Source organism: Poecile atricapillus, chromosome 3 (genome assembly GCF_030490865.1).
Source record: "Poecile atricapillus isolate bPoeAtr1 chromosome 3, bPoeAtr1.hap1, whole genome shotgun sequence".
Taxonomy (NCBI): domain Eukaryota; kingdom Metazoa; phylum Chordata; class Aves; order Passeriformes; family Paridae; genus Poecile; species Poecile atricapillus.
Window position 1 is genome coordinate 66,937,009 of NC_081251.1, and position 17,230 is coordinate 66,954,238.

General features: G+C 34.1%; 1 protein-coding gene across 6 annotated transcripts in view; it reads left to right on the forward strand.

The window, feature by feature from the left end:
- The window catches only part of STXBP5 (syntaxin binding protein 5), a 105,780-nt gene that overhangs the window by 62,837 nt on the left and 25,713 nt on the right, over positions 1 to 17,230 (forward strand). For 3 of the 6 annotated variants that reach the window (XM_058834924.1, XM_058834926.1, XM_058834922.1), the window contains exons 12-19: positions 753 to 900; positions 1,134 to 1,201; positions 2,218 to 2,258; positions 3,141 to 3,361; positions 3,905 to 4,083; positions 5,851 to 5,976; positions 6,453 to 6,604; positions 13,838 to 13,903. In XM_058834924.1, coding sequence (XP_058690907.1) covers positions 753 to 900; positions 1,134 to 1,201; positions 2,218 to 2,258; positions 3,141 to 3,361; positions 3,905 to 4,083; positions 5,851 to 5,976; positions 6,453 to 6,604; positions 13,838 to 13,903 — 1,001 coding nt within the window. The remainder of the gene's footprint in view (positions 1 to 752; positions 901 to 1,133; positions 1,202 to 2,217; positions 2,259 to 3,140; positions 3,362 to 3,904; positions 4,084 to 5,850; positions 5,977 to 6,452; positions 6,605 to 13,837; positions 13,904 to 17,230) is intronic. The other 3 variants (XM_058834923.1, XM_058834925.1, XM_058834927.1) reach the window with 1 other exon arrangement.

Sequence of the window (17,230 nt, forward strand, 5' to 3'; positions counted from 1 at the left end):
TGGGAAGAGAAGTTGTCTTTTCACCTCTCAAAAAAGGGGAGTTGAAAAGGGTAAAATTACATATAGTGTGCATTTCTCTGGAGATAAATGTTCTTTGAACACTGACACATTTACCTCTGTTAGTATTGACCTTTTTCCTCATTAAGCCTGTGTTACTTTTCTGATGGAGGTAGTGGTTTGGAGCATGTGTGTGTGTGTTCTTCTAATTGGTAATTGAGTGTTACTATGTGTAATCTTCAGGTCTTTGGACATATCAAGTATATTAAGCAAAATTTGTCCATGCAAAATGCTGGACAACTTTCTGTTTTAGTACAGTGTACTAATACGAAATGCGATGGGGGTCTTCCTGTCTTTATCCCTAGAAGAATAGACTGAAGAGCTAGAAATAAATTCATAGCTCCATGTTACTGCAGCTGAGACTTGGCAGTTTATTTTTTTCCACAGGCCACTAAATTAGTAAGCTTTTGAAAATATAAAATGACAGGGAATAGCAGCATTCTGGAAAAACTCTAAAAACTGTACCAACTTTAGATTCCATCTAGATTACTACACTACCTACTGCTCATACTAGATGAGCAGTAAAGTTGTGTAGTGTATTTGTTCATAGTCTAATTTGATATGCATTTATTTTCTCTGTATGAAAAGAATGCCAGCTTAGTCCTTAAACACTTTTTAACTCGTGTTAACTTGTGTTCTGCACTTAAAAAAAAGTTTTTCCTAGATTAACAGTAATCCTGTTTCTTCCTTTAAAGGTATCCTATATTTGAAAATCCCTATCCTTTGACTATACATGAGTCTCCAGTTACCTGTTGTGAATATTTTGCTGATTGTCCTGCGGATCTCATACCTGCATTCTATTCAGTTGGTGCTCGACAGAAACGTCAGGGTTATAGTAAGAAGGTACAACATCTACTACACATGTTTCTATTTTAAAATACTGAGAATCAGAAGCTCTAAATAACAGGAGTAGTCCATACTAGGACCAAAGCTTCACCTGACTCAGCTTGCCTTTGACACTGGCTACTAGCAGGGGAGGATATATGTGGCTAATGTCTGGGGAGGATCTGCAATAATTTGCCTTAACTTTGCACTGTATGATATTTTCTTCCTCAGTATATTTGTTAATCTTCCAGGAATGGCCTATCAGTGGAGGCAACTGGGGTTTGATCACACAGAGCTATCCAGAGATAATTATTACAGGGTAAGTGATACCATAGTCTACTAATAACTTTCTTAGCTCATTAAGTAGTAGTGAGAATTTTTTGTTTCTCTTTTAGAATATTTTGTGTGAGTGGTTTGAGTGACTGATGAAATTATGATCACCAGACATGTCCTTGGCATAATCTCCTTGGCGTGGTACTGAGAAAGCAGAATATGGAAGGGGAGGTAGAAACAAAATGATAGCAGGTGTTTCACAGGCATTGTTACTATTCATTGTTATTATTATTATGTGGTATTGTGATTACATGTGATTATTCTTAAAGTAACTTGGATCAAAATTACCTTTTATTCTTTGATTTTTGCAAAACAGCTGAGTATTGTTTTAAAGCATGGTAGGTCCATTAAATAGTTACTGATTTCAGATCTTCCTCAAAGGGAAGCCAATTTTTTATCTCAAAAAGGACAAGCCAAGACTTAAATCTGATCATTTTGAGACTGATCTTTCTACTTTAAGGAACATAAATGAAATTTAATTTATAGTTTTGCAGTGTATCACTGAAAGTGAGAGCACTACTAAAGTGTTTTTAGAGCAGCCCATTAGCCCTAATCAGGGTTACTGTCATCTTGTACTACACATTACAGAGACTTCGAGACAGTCCTGAAAAAATAGTCATCTGATTCTCAAACTCAAGGCTAAATAAACAAGTTAGATGACTCATTAACAGTGGGACTCTGTATATTTAGGCATCTTCTTTACATGTGTTGCTCCTAATATAGGGCATCTTTTAAGAAACACTACATGGTAAGGTATGCCTCAGTATTTAAAATTTTAAATCATCAAGGAGTTAGCCTCCAAGTGTTTTTCTAGTCTCTTCTGTCCAAAGCAATTTCAGCACATGTTGGTAGAATATTGACTTTTAATAAATTGTGAAAATAAAGTGTCACTGAGAAGACTAATAAGAATAGAATGCTAACTGTATACTTTCCAATCAGTAACAGAGGTTAGCACTCCAACTAATAATTTCATCATCTCATTATTTTTTTAATATTTCATAGGCATGCTGATGGATCAATCAAGTTTTGGGATGCATCAGCAAGTAAGTGTTTTCAGTAAAGATCTTTCCTGTGCAGTTTTAGATTTTTCATCTTCAGTTGAAGAGTTAATTACTTCTGATATTTGGCATAGCTCACAGTGAAAAATGCAGCAAGAATCTGAAGTAGCAATGATTGCACAAAGTTAGTTCTTTGAATTGGTCTAGTTGGAACTAGTCTTACTCTTGATACCTAAAAGCTGTTTAAGGCAATCTCGGAATCGTCATTACTTGTCTTTGAAAACTCGTGGAAAACTGGTGAGATTCCAAAAGGCTAAGGCGTGTGTGGTTGTGGGAGGGAACAGATGCAATGTATATGTTTAAAAACTGGGAGGAGGGCTATTTGGAATGTTATAGATCTTTAATTTCAGTTTGGAGTAGGAGTGGAACCTGGGAGAGAGGAGGGGGGAAGCCAAATCTGACTGATTGTGTGGTTAAAAATTCTATTCAGCGTAGATCTGTCAAAATGAGATTCTGTTAAAGAATACTTAGTTTCTTTCTAAAACAGATAAATAAATCTATTAAGGGGGAAATTGCAAGTGTCCTCCACATTGATTTTAGAACTTTTCAGTTTTTTCTAATAGGACATTCTTACAGATGAACTAGGGAAATGTGATTCAGGTAAAACTACTGAAATATGGAAGAGGAGAAAGGATGCTATAATTTAGGTTTTTCTAATGCTGTGGTTAGTATTTATAGCAGTGATTTGGGCCTTTGACTAGACAATATGCCTGTGAACTCTGAAATCAGCATGAAGACAGTTGAAGGAAAATGTAACACAGAATTGAAATTGCAGTTGAGAAGGATACAATTCAAGAATTAGCTATAGCAATACATTAGCTATCTGTTTAGATCAAAACTAATTTTTCTCTTTTGCTTTGTTCCTAGTAACGCTGCAAGTACTCTATAAGCTAAAAACAGCCAAAGTATTTGAAAAATCACGGAATAAGGACGATAGGCCAAACACAGATATAGTAGATGAAGATCCATATGCTATTCAGATCATCTCATGGTGTCCAGAAAGTAGAATGCTGTGCATAGCTGGAGTTTCTGCACATGTCATTATTTACAGGTTCAGCAAGCAGGAAGTGACAACAGAAGTCATTCCGGTAAAGTGTTTGACCATTTTTTTAACATTTTTTTTGCTATAATAAGACTGTTTTAGCAATTTACTGTATTTTGGTCTTTAATTATATTAGTGGAATGGACAAAAACTGATTGACTCAAACAGAGGTGGGTTTTTTGAGAGAAAGTAATTAATTATGAAATTCAGCAAAAGTAAATATTGCACACCAATATAATGGCTTTCAGTGACTTCCTAACTGAGAGTGTATGCCAGCAGAATGGTAATTAAATGGGTCCAGTATTTCATTTATTTCAATATTAAGAAGCAAACTTTTAAAAACTGGGAAATATGTCTGACATTTAAATTCCAGCAATCTTCAGATATTCAGTCTGTAACAGTATGACTCTGTATTTCCGAAAAATGTGTCTTTAAGTTGCATTGTTTATTAAACTGTTACCTTTTAAAAGAGGGGAAGGGTCCTAGATGTCACTGATATCACTACCATCTTCAGTTGCACTTCATTTAGTTCCTATTATGTGTTTTGAAAGGCAGACTTTACTGATGATTTTTTTACTTTAATTAACAGATGCTGGAAGTACGTCTCCTATATGAAATAAATGATGTTGAAACTCCAGATGGTGAGCAGGTGCCACCTGTACCAACTCCAGGCACAGGTTCCAATCCTCAATCCATTGTTCCCCAGTCTCATCCATCTACCAGTAGCAGTTCATCTGATGGACTTCGTGATAATGTCCCATGTTTAAAGTAAGTATATTCTGTTATATTTTCAGTGAGTATGAAATGGTGCAAGAATATATGATTAGAGTATATGTACTTTGATATCGTTACAGATATATCATTGCTGGTGAAAATGTTTTATTTTGTAGAGCAAAGTTTTCCAAGTATCTGAAAGCTGAGCTTTGCTTTACAAAAAAAAATATTGCAGTCTTAATTTTTTTAACTTCTTAAACTGATCTAAAAGAAAACCAAAAAACTAAATCCTTGCATTTTAATTTGATATAGGGAAATCTGGCATAGATGTTAATGTAGCTATAGATGATCATGCTTTAGAGCAAACAGTTTTTAATAACTGTAGTTCAGTCACTTTGATATCTTCTCGTCCTTGAAATGAATTGGAAAATTGATGTTTTGTGGCTCTCCTTAACTTAAGGCCATATCTGAACATGTTTAATCTGTTAATTTTGCAGAGCCTTAAGTTTTAGAAGCAAATCAAAAGTGAAAATTCTTACAGGTAGCTAGCTGAGTGCTAACTCTTTAGGTTTATATTTCTTTTTGAAAATCCTCCAAGGGAACAACTTTGTGTTTTGGAAACAGAATTAAATGTCCCTTTGTCATGGATCTTCACTTTGCATGATACCTAATAGTGCTCTCATTGTAGGTCTTTGACAAGTTTTTTTATCTTTTTAGATTGGGAGCTTTTTCTGCAAGCTTCTTTGTGTGAGCTTTTACCCATTTAGAAATCAGAATTTAAAAAGTCTATATTTTTTTACTTTCCTACAAGAGTGCATTATGTGACTTCTGTGCCATCATTTCTTCCAACAGAATGTAAGAAATACATAATATATACCTAGAAATATAAAGTTAAGTATATACTTTGTTTTCTGAAGTTTAAGATCCCAACTTGGATTTAAATTCTTTGAGTGTATCCATCCAGAAAACAATTAATTCTGGTAGGGTTGTTTTATTTGGGTAAGAGTTTTGAAAATGTATTGATTGCACTGAGTTGGAGAGGTGTATTTCTGAAGGAAACTCATCTAGGTAGAAAAAACAGAAAATTCTAAACTAATATCTAAAATATTGTCAAACCAAAATATACATCAGTGAGAATAAATGGGTAAAAGAAGTGGAATTCAGGAAACAGGAACTTGTTCTACCTAACTTTTCGCATAAGAAAATGGAAGACCTAATCCTTTCCATGCCAGTTTATTTGTCAGCATGGCGACAAATTCTTTACAGGAGTTTCATTCCCCCAGTCCCAGGTTCATTGCATACACTTTGTCTACTATTACAATAATTTACTTGTTTTAATTTTGGTTTTGCCATATCATCAGCTTTCTATTTGCATTCATCTCAGTACATTTTGCTTCTCTTTCTCTTTTCATTTTCTCATTCCACGTACACCTCTAACCCCCTTCTGTTCTCTAAATTAGAGTTCTTTTGGAAACTCTGAAAAACATAGGTAACATCTTCCTTTTTAGACACTCACTGAACACCTACCTCTATTCAAGCAAATACAGCATAATAGCACTGTTATGCCTTGTTCTGAGGTTGGAAAAAATGAAACATTTGTGATTGTCATTCAATTAATTTTCAATTAAGTAGTGAATCAAAAGAAGTGAATTCCCAGTTTCAATGTGGCTTTTTCTTCTGGTTGATTTTATTTGCTTTTGATCATAGTTTTTACAATTTTCCAATATTTTAAAGTCCAGCATGGTGTAGAACTTAATGAACTCTGGTCCCATAAGGAAAAAACGGAGGCAATGGAGACACCATGTTCTGTTTACTTTGCAGAGTTAAAAATTCTCCTCTCAAGCAGTCTCCAGGCTACCAAATTGAGCTCGTTATCCAGCTGGTGTGGGTGAGTGGAGAACCTCCTCAACAGATAACCAGCTTAGCTGTCAACTCAGCGTATGGCCTGTAAGTATATTCTACACAGTTCTTTCCATCAAAGTGGTTTAAAACTATCCATTAAAATTGAGTCTCTGGGTGTGTTCACCTGAGCTGCACAGCAACATAGGGGTAATCAGTTTCTTGTGCTTCTGAGACAATTCCTTTTGGGTCATGGCAGATACCAATGATGTTGATAACAGAAGCAAATCAGCATCATTCATCCTCACCTGGCACTGTACAGCCAAGAGTAAGTGTCATTTAAGGCTCTGTGTCAGATAGGTTGGCGAGAACATTGACAGTGGTCTGTCCTACTCAGCACCATGTTTTTACAAGAGAACAATTAATCAATACTGTGCTCTCAAATAGTAATTTATAAATAAGTGCAATCTAGATTAATTCCTAAAAATTAGGAACTATTAAATGCTGAACTGCAAAAAATATTTGTATGAAACATGACCAATGTTTAATTAGCATTGTCTTTCATTTCACTTCTCTTTTTCCAGAGTAGTTTTTGGCAACTGTAATGGTATTGCCATGGTTGATTATCTCCAGAAGACAGTGCTCTTGAATCTAGGCACTATTGAACTGTATGGCTCCAATGATCCCTATCGTAGGGAGCCACGATCTCCCCGAAAAGCTCGGCAACCATCTGGAGGTGAGTAACCCAAACCATATTTCAAGCTCAGAAGAAAGGCACAATTGATCATCTTGTCTTAGTGTATGTTCATTGAATGCCAACATTCCTCACTGTGGTTTTCTTTCTTCTCGATCTGTTGCTAATGTCACTACTGCAGCTTTGTTAATTCATCCTTTCTTAAAAATTGTTGCTTAGTGGAATCTTCTGATGCTTCATACCGTTACTTATTTTTCAGTGTAATGTATATTTTAAGAAAACATATAAATTTACAATGGATTACAAGTTACAAGAATGTACACGGCATGAAGAAGTATCCTGATGTTTCTGATAAAGCTAGTACCCGTATTACATGCTTGTATAAATCCATTAATGTTTGCAAATAGCCTGAGTGTTTGCTGGGATCTTTTGGCTTCCTGTTTTAAAATTTGGCTAGAAATGTCCCTGATGAGCTAAATCATGTTATGTTGTTAATACTGTTATGTTATGCTTCAGAGGAAACCTTTGATTTAAATGAACAAAATAAACTTCTACATACAAGCTGGTAAAATAAATCTCTTGGGAAAAAAAAAGAAAAGGACTTTAACTTAAAAATATGCTGAAGATTGTTCTTTTTCAGCTAAAAAGGAAAGTGACTTAACGATCAAAATACAAAGCTTTTTGTAACCAAAAGGAAAATGTATTATTTTAAAATTTTCTTTTCCCTGATGTGTCATGGGTACTCCTAAGTTATTTCAGAAAACAGCACAAGACACAATAAACTGTTCCAAAAAACCTTTCCTCATGATTGTTAATTTTTTTAAGAGATCCAGAATAAAGTCCTAAGTTTTTCAGGTAATATTTTATTCAAATGGAAATGGATGTTCTAGAAGGTATTTTAGTAAATGGATGGTTTGAAAAAGATCCAGTTAACACCAGTCAGCTTATTTCAACTGAGGAAATGGATCTAAAAATCATTCATATAGAGCAAAGCATACACAGTTGATACTCTGTCAGATAAAATATTTTCTTGTATGAAATAAACCTTGAGAGAAAGAAATAGCTTTACAATTTGACTGTGTTAATTTGTGCTGGGAGTACAGGGCTTAAAGGCTTAAATTTTGCCTCATGCATATAGATTATAAACTGCCTTTTGGAGCTTTAGACATCACTTGCCTTTGTTTCCTTAACTGTTCTTATTTTAATCCAATAAATTGGATCCACACAACTGTGTTTCAACTGTGTCTCTAAGATGTTTATGATGAAAGTGCTTTTTGCTCATTATTGTAGCTGTTATACGAAGTCATGTTTTTTTCATCTTAACTTCTGAGACTAACAATCTGCATGGCAATAGCATTTTAATAACCTGGTCGTACAAGTTACTTGGCTGGCTTTTCTGTCTCAAATGTACTGTTAGTGTCTCCGTCTTTCCTTTTCTCATTGCTTCATGAAGGTATGCTGACTGTGGCTTCTTGCATGTGCGGCCTTTCTAACTTATATTCAGAGTCTGTGAAAAAGCTTCGCACCTCTTATATAAGTAAGTCATCTCATGGCATTCAAATATTTTTTGAACATCTGAACTTGATTTTTATTTTTTTTGTGTTGTTCATTCACCATAATTATTTTTCACAGCCCTTTTTAAGTAATTGTTTTACTTAGAGAAACTGGTTTCAATCCATTCCGCATCCACTGTATTTCTTGTTTGTGGTATCTTTAGAAGAAATTTAAACGAAAAAAGCAACCATAATAGTCTCTGTATTTTGTGTTTTCAAATAAATAAGTCTCAAAATCAAAAAGAGAGTTTATCTCAGAATTTGCTAATGTTTATAGAGCTATGATCTTACAAATTTAGTGTTATCTTACTAGAAACTTTCCTTGCTTGGTTCCCTTTCTGGCAGAAAAAGCTTCAGAACTCCAGAGTTAGAGTATTAGTAGCAATGATAAGAATAAACATTGTGATTACAGAGAGATTCTTCTTTTAAAAGTGAAAGGTTACTTCTACAAAAATGTTGTTTATAGGGATTAAGAGTGGAAGTGTATGGGTACTGCACAGCCCTGTTCAGTTTCCAAGCAGTTTTAAGTTCAGGTTTCCGTGTAAGGAAGGTAACCCTTCCATTCATCAGAACCATGAATTACCTGAGAGAGTCTGACTTATAACATCCTTCACAGCATCCAAGAATCTTGAGAATGTAAATCTTATTTTTTAAAAGCATAACATTGTTCCTTTTCTTAGGATGCCACTTTCTCCAGCCCTCAGGCAGAGGTAGGTAATCTCAGCCCTTTTTTTAATGAAGTAGAGTAGATTAAACTACTGTAAAAATGGAGTTAAAAAAAAAAACCAAAAAACCAACAAACTGCAAAACAAACTTGAAATTGTGGTCCAAGTCTAAATTCTGCCATTTCCTTTCGCCCAAAAAGAAAGAAGAAATACATCTCAGAGGATAGTCTCAATTGCCAAATACTGCTTTCTCTATAATATTTCTTCCTCTACTGCCACGGCAGAAAGGGAGCCAAGTATAAAAGAAATGCCTCTACCTTAAGATGATACAGAACTGAAAACCAGGATCTGGCACTGATTGATTATTGCTTTGGAAAAGAGAAAAAGATGGGTAGAAATCCTAAAGCTAGTAAATACTGTAAAGCTGAATTTACTTGGACTGTTTTATTTAGGAATAAGTTTAAACAAGTTTTGTATCCAAGAGTTAATTTCTGTAATGTATTCTGTAATTCTCTTTCTGCTTACCATCCTGACAGTATCTTGGTTAATTTTAAAACCTGAAAATAATTTCTTTAGTTATCATTTAACATTTCTTATTATTTGTAGCTCTTTCAGTGTATGTGTTGCCCAGACATCAGAATTTGCTTCAATAATTTTCCACAAATAATGAGTCTGTCACATTTAAGCACTACCCTTTGATTTATTTATAGGATTGGATCTATGTGAGATAGTCAGAACACTTCTGGGTTTTGCATTCTCTCTTTCTTGGACATTTACTATCTGCATTTAGTGTGTTCAAAAATGCAAGGTGCTTATGCTTCCTTGGTTTTGGTTTGAAAGATGTGCCTTCATTGAATCTCTATCTTGAAAACATTTCTATTTTAACACTTTGATTTATTTTTTTTTCTATGAATAAGGTATTTTCAATGGCTATACAACTAATAATCTCAAGGAGTACTACTATTTAATATCTAAATCTTCCTAGTGCTTTTCTATCTAATGTGGTTGTTTTAGAAAACTCCTATTCATTGAGAAGACAACAGTGTAATTAAAAAAAAATCATGCTAGCTTACACATGCATTCGGGCAGCATGCAACAGAGCAGCATATTGCTATTGTTCAACCACTTCCAAAAATGGCAGGAAGGATTGGTCCTTCCTTGTTAAAAACCCTGATATTCTGTATATTTCAGCATAAAATGCCAATTCAATAGATCATCACCTGCCAACATACTTAGGATTTAGTAAATGGTATGTCCTTAATCAAACAGTTGAAAAGTTACAAAGGCATCTTTTAAAAAAATTCGTAGAGTAAGAGTTACATATCTTCTAAAATATGAATGGAAATGCGAGATTTTTTTCCCTTCTCTTGTGTTGCAAGAATATGATGTATTTCTCTGTCATCTTATTTTTTCTACTCAGAAAAGAAATTCAGATTCCCGTCTTAAAGCAGCATCTATTTAGAGACAAGGCTCTCTACACTAGCTAGACTGTAAACTGTCATTTCAGGCTAGCTCTACAGATACAAGCTCCCAGTTGGGATCGTGTTTTGGAATTTATCAGTGATTCGTACCAGGTATACTACTCACATGTTTTGGGTGGCAATTTATAGTTTGTGAAGCATGCAGTATATGTGTTTTGTTAAGGCCTGCCAGACAGTGTCATCAGGTGCTTGTCAAGGTTAAAAACAAAATCACTATTTACCTTCAGAGTCTAATAGTTAGGGGGGAGGGTGTAGAAAATCAACTTTGGCCATGTGCCTGAAGTCATGAAATGTGTAAGTAAAGGCTTTACAGTGTGATGAAAGCTATACATGATGGAGGCTTACACTGTTAGGTGACCTGTTAGGACCTTTGCTTGATATACTTTTTGCTAAATAAGACAGGAGTCATTAAATCAGTACTCATAAAAAAAAATGAGATAGGTCATAATATCATGATGAAACACCAAAACTTATATAGCTGTTATTTTTTCCTGCTTAGTTCCATAAGTTCACAGAGAACATTAATCATAACTCTTTTTTTGCAAATTACTGTTGGTGAGAGTTACAAGATTTTATGTGACTTTTTGGTTAATTCAATATAGTACAAGTCTTTAAAAATTAGTATTTCTTAGTTCTACCAGAGGCAGTTTAGGTTTCTGGCAAAACTGAAGCAGTTCTTACATGCATGTGACTTTTTAGAAATTTTTAATTTACATCAAAAAGCTTTTTGACAGTAATCTATAAGTGATTCAAAAAGTGAGATTGAGACAAGCTGGAAGAAAATACATGCCCAGAACTCTTCTGGAATTTCTTGATCATGTTCTTTTCCCCATCCCCCTTCATGAACTATTTGAATTTTTAACTTAAATGTCATGAGACCATCAGCTGACTGACATCAGCCAAGGCTGAAATCAGAAATTTTGACTGTTGGTCTTGGAAGGTTTTTTTTTTACCCTGTTTTTCAGGCTAACTGTAAAATTCTAACTTTTACATCATATCAAGTAAGTTTTAGTCATAATTTTTAGTTGTGCTGTTTTCCAGTCAAGTTGTAGGTTCTTCTGAGATATGTCTGCTTAAAATTTGTGCTAAAAACTGACAAAAGTCTCATGAAACTTTATACATCAGTTAATTTCAGCTGTAATTCTTGGGAGTTTTTAATGCAGCATGATATGACATGATATGATTCTTGGAAATTTGGAGGATTTTCAAATTTCTTTGCTTCTGGAGTATGCAGAGATAAACTAAAAGCTTATCAGAAGGTGCTATATTGGTGTTATAGAACATTTTAGGTTTTTTAGTTCTGAAACAGGAACTCTTGGATCAATTTGCTTTTGTAATTCAAAGCAATTTTCATGGATGCTATAGACCTGAAACCAGAGAATTGTTCCAGGAGAGCTGTCTTGCTACCAGTGCTTCTGTCAGGATACCTGGGGTTTTAAGATGAATAGCAACAGAGATTATCTTGCAAGTTTCTTCAGCTTGGTCATGGGCAGACCCTCCTAGTTCACAGCCTTAGATCATTCTTGTTATACTCTGCTTGGTTTAATTACTAATACAATCTAAAATTACTTATCATCTATTCCTGTTCCTTTTCTTTCCTAAGTAATAGCAGTAATGGCTTTGGACAGATATTCAAGGTTTACATGCCATAATAATTACCATAATACACACTAATTATTAATTAAGATGGATATTAATCAAATTATAAACTTGAGAGTTCCTGCAAAGAATTCAGGCATACATTCTTGGCTAAAGACTATTGCTTAATTAATGAATTTTCATAGGAGAACTAGTGTAAGAAGTTAAACTCTCCCTTTGAAGGTAAAGAATTAATCTTTATGGAAAAGAGGAAATTCTGTTCCTGAACTGCATGTATGAATTTCTTTGGTTTGGCTCCTGAAGAGGCAACTACTTCTAAGAGCATAGTATGGGTTTATCCTCCCAGCACAGCTATCGTCTAAAACTTGTATTGCTTGTTGTGAAAGAAATTTTAAGATTTTTCAAAAATCTTTTTACACAATCTTGTCTAGTTCAAAATGTTTAGTTTCCCATGCCTGTTTAAAACTCTGGTGTAGAACTATGATTATCCCATAGTGTTCATCGATTTACTGACAGATGACTAAATAAATTCCTCTTTTCTTCCCCCTGTGTAGTGGAAAGATATAGCTTCCACCTGGAATTTCATTCAACATTTTAGAATTTAAATTGGTTCCAGGACTGTTAAATGTAGGGTTAACAACGCCTTAACTTTGACAGTTCTAATAATTGAGTTTTGGGTTTAAGCTATACATGCTCTTAGTAATCTTAAAAAATACTTTTTTGGGTAAATGGAACTGTTAATGTAACATGTTTTCAATGTGTTCCATATTGATATGGTGTTTCAGGAAAGTTTTCCCCTTTAAACTATTCTAGTTTAGTGTTTGGAAATCTCAAAGCCTTGATGGAACAGAGCTGTTGTACTTTTGTTTGTCAACAGATATGTACAGATGCACTTGTGAATACTGTGTAGTGTACAGTTGTATAGACAGGCATTCCATGTGATACCTTTCTTGTCTTAGCCACTACCACTCAAACTTTTTGAGTATTGGAAATATTTGTGTGCATGCAAAAAACCCTTTAATTTTAACAAATATCTCTTAGCTATTACTGTTCAGTATTACATGCTTGTTTGCCTTAGTATCACATCATGAATTTTCTGTAGGAAAGCTTCATGATATAAACCTGAAGATGCATTAAAATACCAACCTTATATACAAGTTATATAAAATATCAACAAAAATGCACTTCTCTTGATTGTGGGCAGTTTTGACAGCATTTTTTGTCAAAAAAGGAAAATAGAAAAATTTCTTGTATACTTTTAAGTTGTGCAATGGAATAGTATTTAGGACCATTTTGAGGCAGCTTCTTTCTTTTGAATCTGATTGTGTATGACTAGGCTTTATTTCCTTCCCTGGAATGAAAGGAATTAGCTTTCAGATGTTAACATATTGCAGTTATTCAAATTGATCACATTTGGTGATGTAAGGAATTTAGTGAAATTCCTCCATGCAAGAGCGAACACCTGTCTAAACACCCTGAGACCTGAAATCTCTAAGTGACACCAGTAAGGAAATTTTCTGGAAAATTAAATTGGCAATACAAATTGGCAAATACAAGGCATATCATTGTAACATGGAAAAGTAGTTTGAAAAAAGGCACTGTAGTTTCACACATTGTGTGTTTGTAATCTTCAAGACCTTCTTTTATAGGTTTTTCTTTTGCTATTACATTTTTAATATAACTCTGATTTTTTTCAAAACAAATTATGCTTAATGTATATGTGTAGCATGTAAATAATTAACTGTTCTGATAAATCTGTCTAGCTGAAATTTGTTGAGAGAGTGTGTTTTGCAAAGAAAACTTTAGTAGGAAGAAGTGACTCTACAGTTATTGTGGATAATGTTAAAAGAAGTAATATGTAATATATTCTATTGCAACTGGCTTGTTTGTCTCTAATAAGAAATGAAGTTCCTGACAGCAGTGGAAGTAAAAATAAAATGGGAACTGTATTTATAATACACTGGTTTTGTGTTTCAGCAGGTCTTTGTGATATAAATGAAGGTACAGTGGTGCCAGAAGACCGCTGCAAGTCACCCACGTCAGGTAATCATAACTTTCTCTGATCTTCAGCTTCTTGTTTTCCCAGAAGATGACATGCATTAACACTTACTAGTTAAATAATTATATAAATCCTGCTGTCCTCTCACAAGCTGTTGGAGCTGTTATAAATTTTGCCATGTTGCACAACTGCATTTTTAAAACAAGGCTGACTTAAGAGATGCAATAGGAACATGTCATAAAGATGATTAAAGAGAGATATAAACTGAAATATTTATGCCTCAGGGAACATACTGCACAATGGAATTTTGAAGCATTGACAAGAGATGCAAAAATTCCTGTAATCGTTCATGTGATTGTTTTGTATTCCTCAAAAGTGGTAGAGATTTTTTCTGAACAAGTTTACTTCTGCTTCCTCATAAGTAGCAAATTACTATTTTTCTGTGGAATTGGAGGTCTCCAGAAACCAGCATCCAAAAAAAGTAGAAGTTCCCTATTTAATATTCCTCCTACTGCACCCTTCTTAAAATTTTTGCTTTATGTGAATATTTTAAATGAAACATTCAAGATTTATTATTTTAATATGGGCTAGTTGAGGCTGTAACCATGTAAATACTTAATAATGCATGTCAATAATGTTGTTATAATGATACATATATATATAATGTTATAATAATGTTAATAATGCATGTATTAGAGTGAATAGTTTTAGTAGTAGCTAAAAATTGTCACTTTATTTATTGCTCTGAGAACTTTTAAAGATGTCATTTTGTTTCATTCAAAACTACTCAAGGTTAAAGGACCCAACTGCACATAAAGTAGTATGTAGTGTAAAATTCTAATCAAGATGGGAGTCTAAAGCTAGATTCTTTTTCCACTGTAGCTTCTATCTTTCAAATTCAAATTAAAAGCATAACAAACCAAAACATTGTGTTTGTAGCTCTAGTAGAAATTTTAACATAAATTTTAATTTCCAATTTGACAATTGTCTTTTGATGTTCATTTTAAATTGTGCAAAACACTCCTCTAGATCAATCAATGTCATTTTCATTTTTGCAAGCTCATTCTTAGAGAAAATTTGATTTATTTATAATTAAAGCAAAACCTGGCTGTGAATTTTAATTAAAAGTCTTACCTGAAGATGTGATTTCATGACAAATCTGTGTTGCTAAGTGTTGGCATGCTGAAGTCATCAACTTCATATAGTTTGTAACAAAAGTAGTCCTGAGAATTAAATGCATGTTTCCTATTTCATTTTTACATATTGAGACCAATGCCTGTAAACAATTTGCCATGCATTGCTGCATTTGCAGTAATCCTTTCTCTGTCAAGGTTGAGCATAGTTATCAATTCACTGTGGTATTTGTATTTGACCCACTTAAAAAGTCTGGGCTAAATCTAGGTTCTGGTACACTGCTATCAAATATCTGCAATGAACAGCTAATGAATCATAGCCTTTAATCCTTTTCTCCCCCTGCTCTAGAATCACCGAAATGTCAGCCCAAACAACTCCTAACTTAAAACACTGTGTAGTTTAAATAAGAGGGTTTCTTTCATAATTTGGTGTTGGAGTAAAACTCAGTTCACCACTTCTGCAAAAGTGCAGTGAAGGCAAGTCCAAAGATGAAAGTTAAGGTTTAATAAAAACTCCTAAATTTTACTATTGGCTTCCCCTACCTTCCTCTCCTTCTTGTTTGAGTGTGAGCTGAAGAAGGTTAAAGAGTAATGTTTAAAGTACAAAAAATAGTGAATGGACAAAAAGAGGGAGAGTGTAATTGTTGCATTCTCCTGTAAAATGGAAACTTCTAGTAGTGAGGTTGGACTGTAACCTGCTTCCCTCAATTCTCTCCTCTGCTCTCAGTGAATGAGATGAAGCTTATGGTAGACTTCACAACTTTTCCTTTGGAAAAAATCTTGGTTGCACCACCCTGGTATAGAAATAATTTGTTGATGTTTGTGAAGAGGGAAGAACTGCAATTCCTTAGGTTTGGTTTGAGTTTTGTATCTTTGGGCAAAAGCATGAGACTGATAACAAGCTTGAAAGTGATGTTTAGCTTTCAGTGATAAGAGAGGACCTTTTTGAGAAATTTCCTGCAGAGTATTTTCAAGCTTGAGAAGGATGGAGGCTAAATTTAAGGAAACTTTTTACAGTCTAGAGGCTTTCTAGTTTAGAGGAATATATGCAAACACAAAATGTTTGCAAGTTACTAGCTCTAAGATTAGAGGATGGGATGGGCAGCCTTATTGGCTTTCATTGTTACCATGTGATCTGTAGAAGAGACCAGTCACTGTTTGGACTGAAGTCTGCAATTGCTCAAATCTACCTTTTCATGTCCAAGTAAAGAGAAGTGGAAGGTAACTTCCACTAGACTTCCTCCAGTGGGTGATAATATAGATGAGAGAATTCTGAAAGGGACTACCTGCATATGGGAGTTGGGAGAGTATCCTACAGTTTTGGTAACACAGAACTATAGAACACAGTGAAAATGCAGGAGGATTTATTTTACCTCCTGCTTTTTCTATAGATGTTAAGTAGTAATAGGACTAGACTCCGGGAGTGTTTATTTGACCTAAAACATTGTACAGCATTTAAACTGTCAAGTTTTTGTCTTCAGAAGTGCCAAAATGTTTGTGTTCTATTCTAGTTTTACAATTCCACAATATAAAATCCAATTAAATTTTAACATTTTTAGATGAACTGTTTTCATTTCCTGGCAATGTTATAATTTCATGACAACAGTAAGCCTTAAGTTGTGGTCTGTTGCCACAATCAAATTTTCGGCGTTGGGATACAGAAAAATCCAGGTGGCAGTATTGGCTCAGAGTTGTCCACAGAGAAGTTGAAAAACTGTGGTCCAACAGTGATTTACTGCGTTGGAAAAAAAACCCAGAGTTTATAGAACTCGTGTTTATTGTTACAGCTGTGTTTTGTGAATCAGAATTTAGGCTAATCTCTGTGTCTGAAGCAATGATTAGTAGAGCCATTTAGTTATTCAGTGTAAACATTTGTTCAATGGGAGAATTATTTCTAGCAATAAACTCGCTGCAATGTGCAGAGTTGTACCTTGCATTATAATTTCTGTGGCTAATTCCAATATGGCAGAATTCTGTCACGCCAAAGCAATTTGTACTTTATAATATGTAGTACAGCTACAGAGAATACCAATATCAGTATTTTCTTTTCAGATTTTTTTCTTTTCATATTTCAGATATTTTCTTTGTTATCTTCATTAAACTCTGAGCTCATATATAATTTTGTATAATATATGTATACATATATCGTATTATATATGTATATTTTATATGTACTAATACACATTGATTTTTGTGTCAGAGATATATCCCCTTCATTCATGTCAAATGTATATCCAT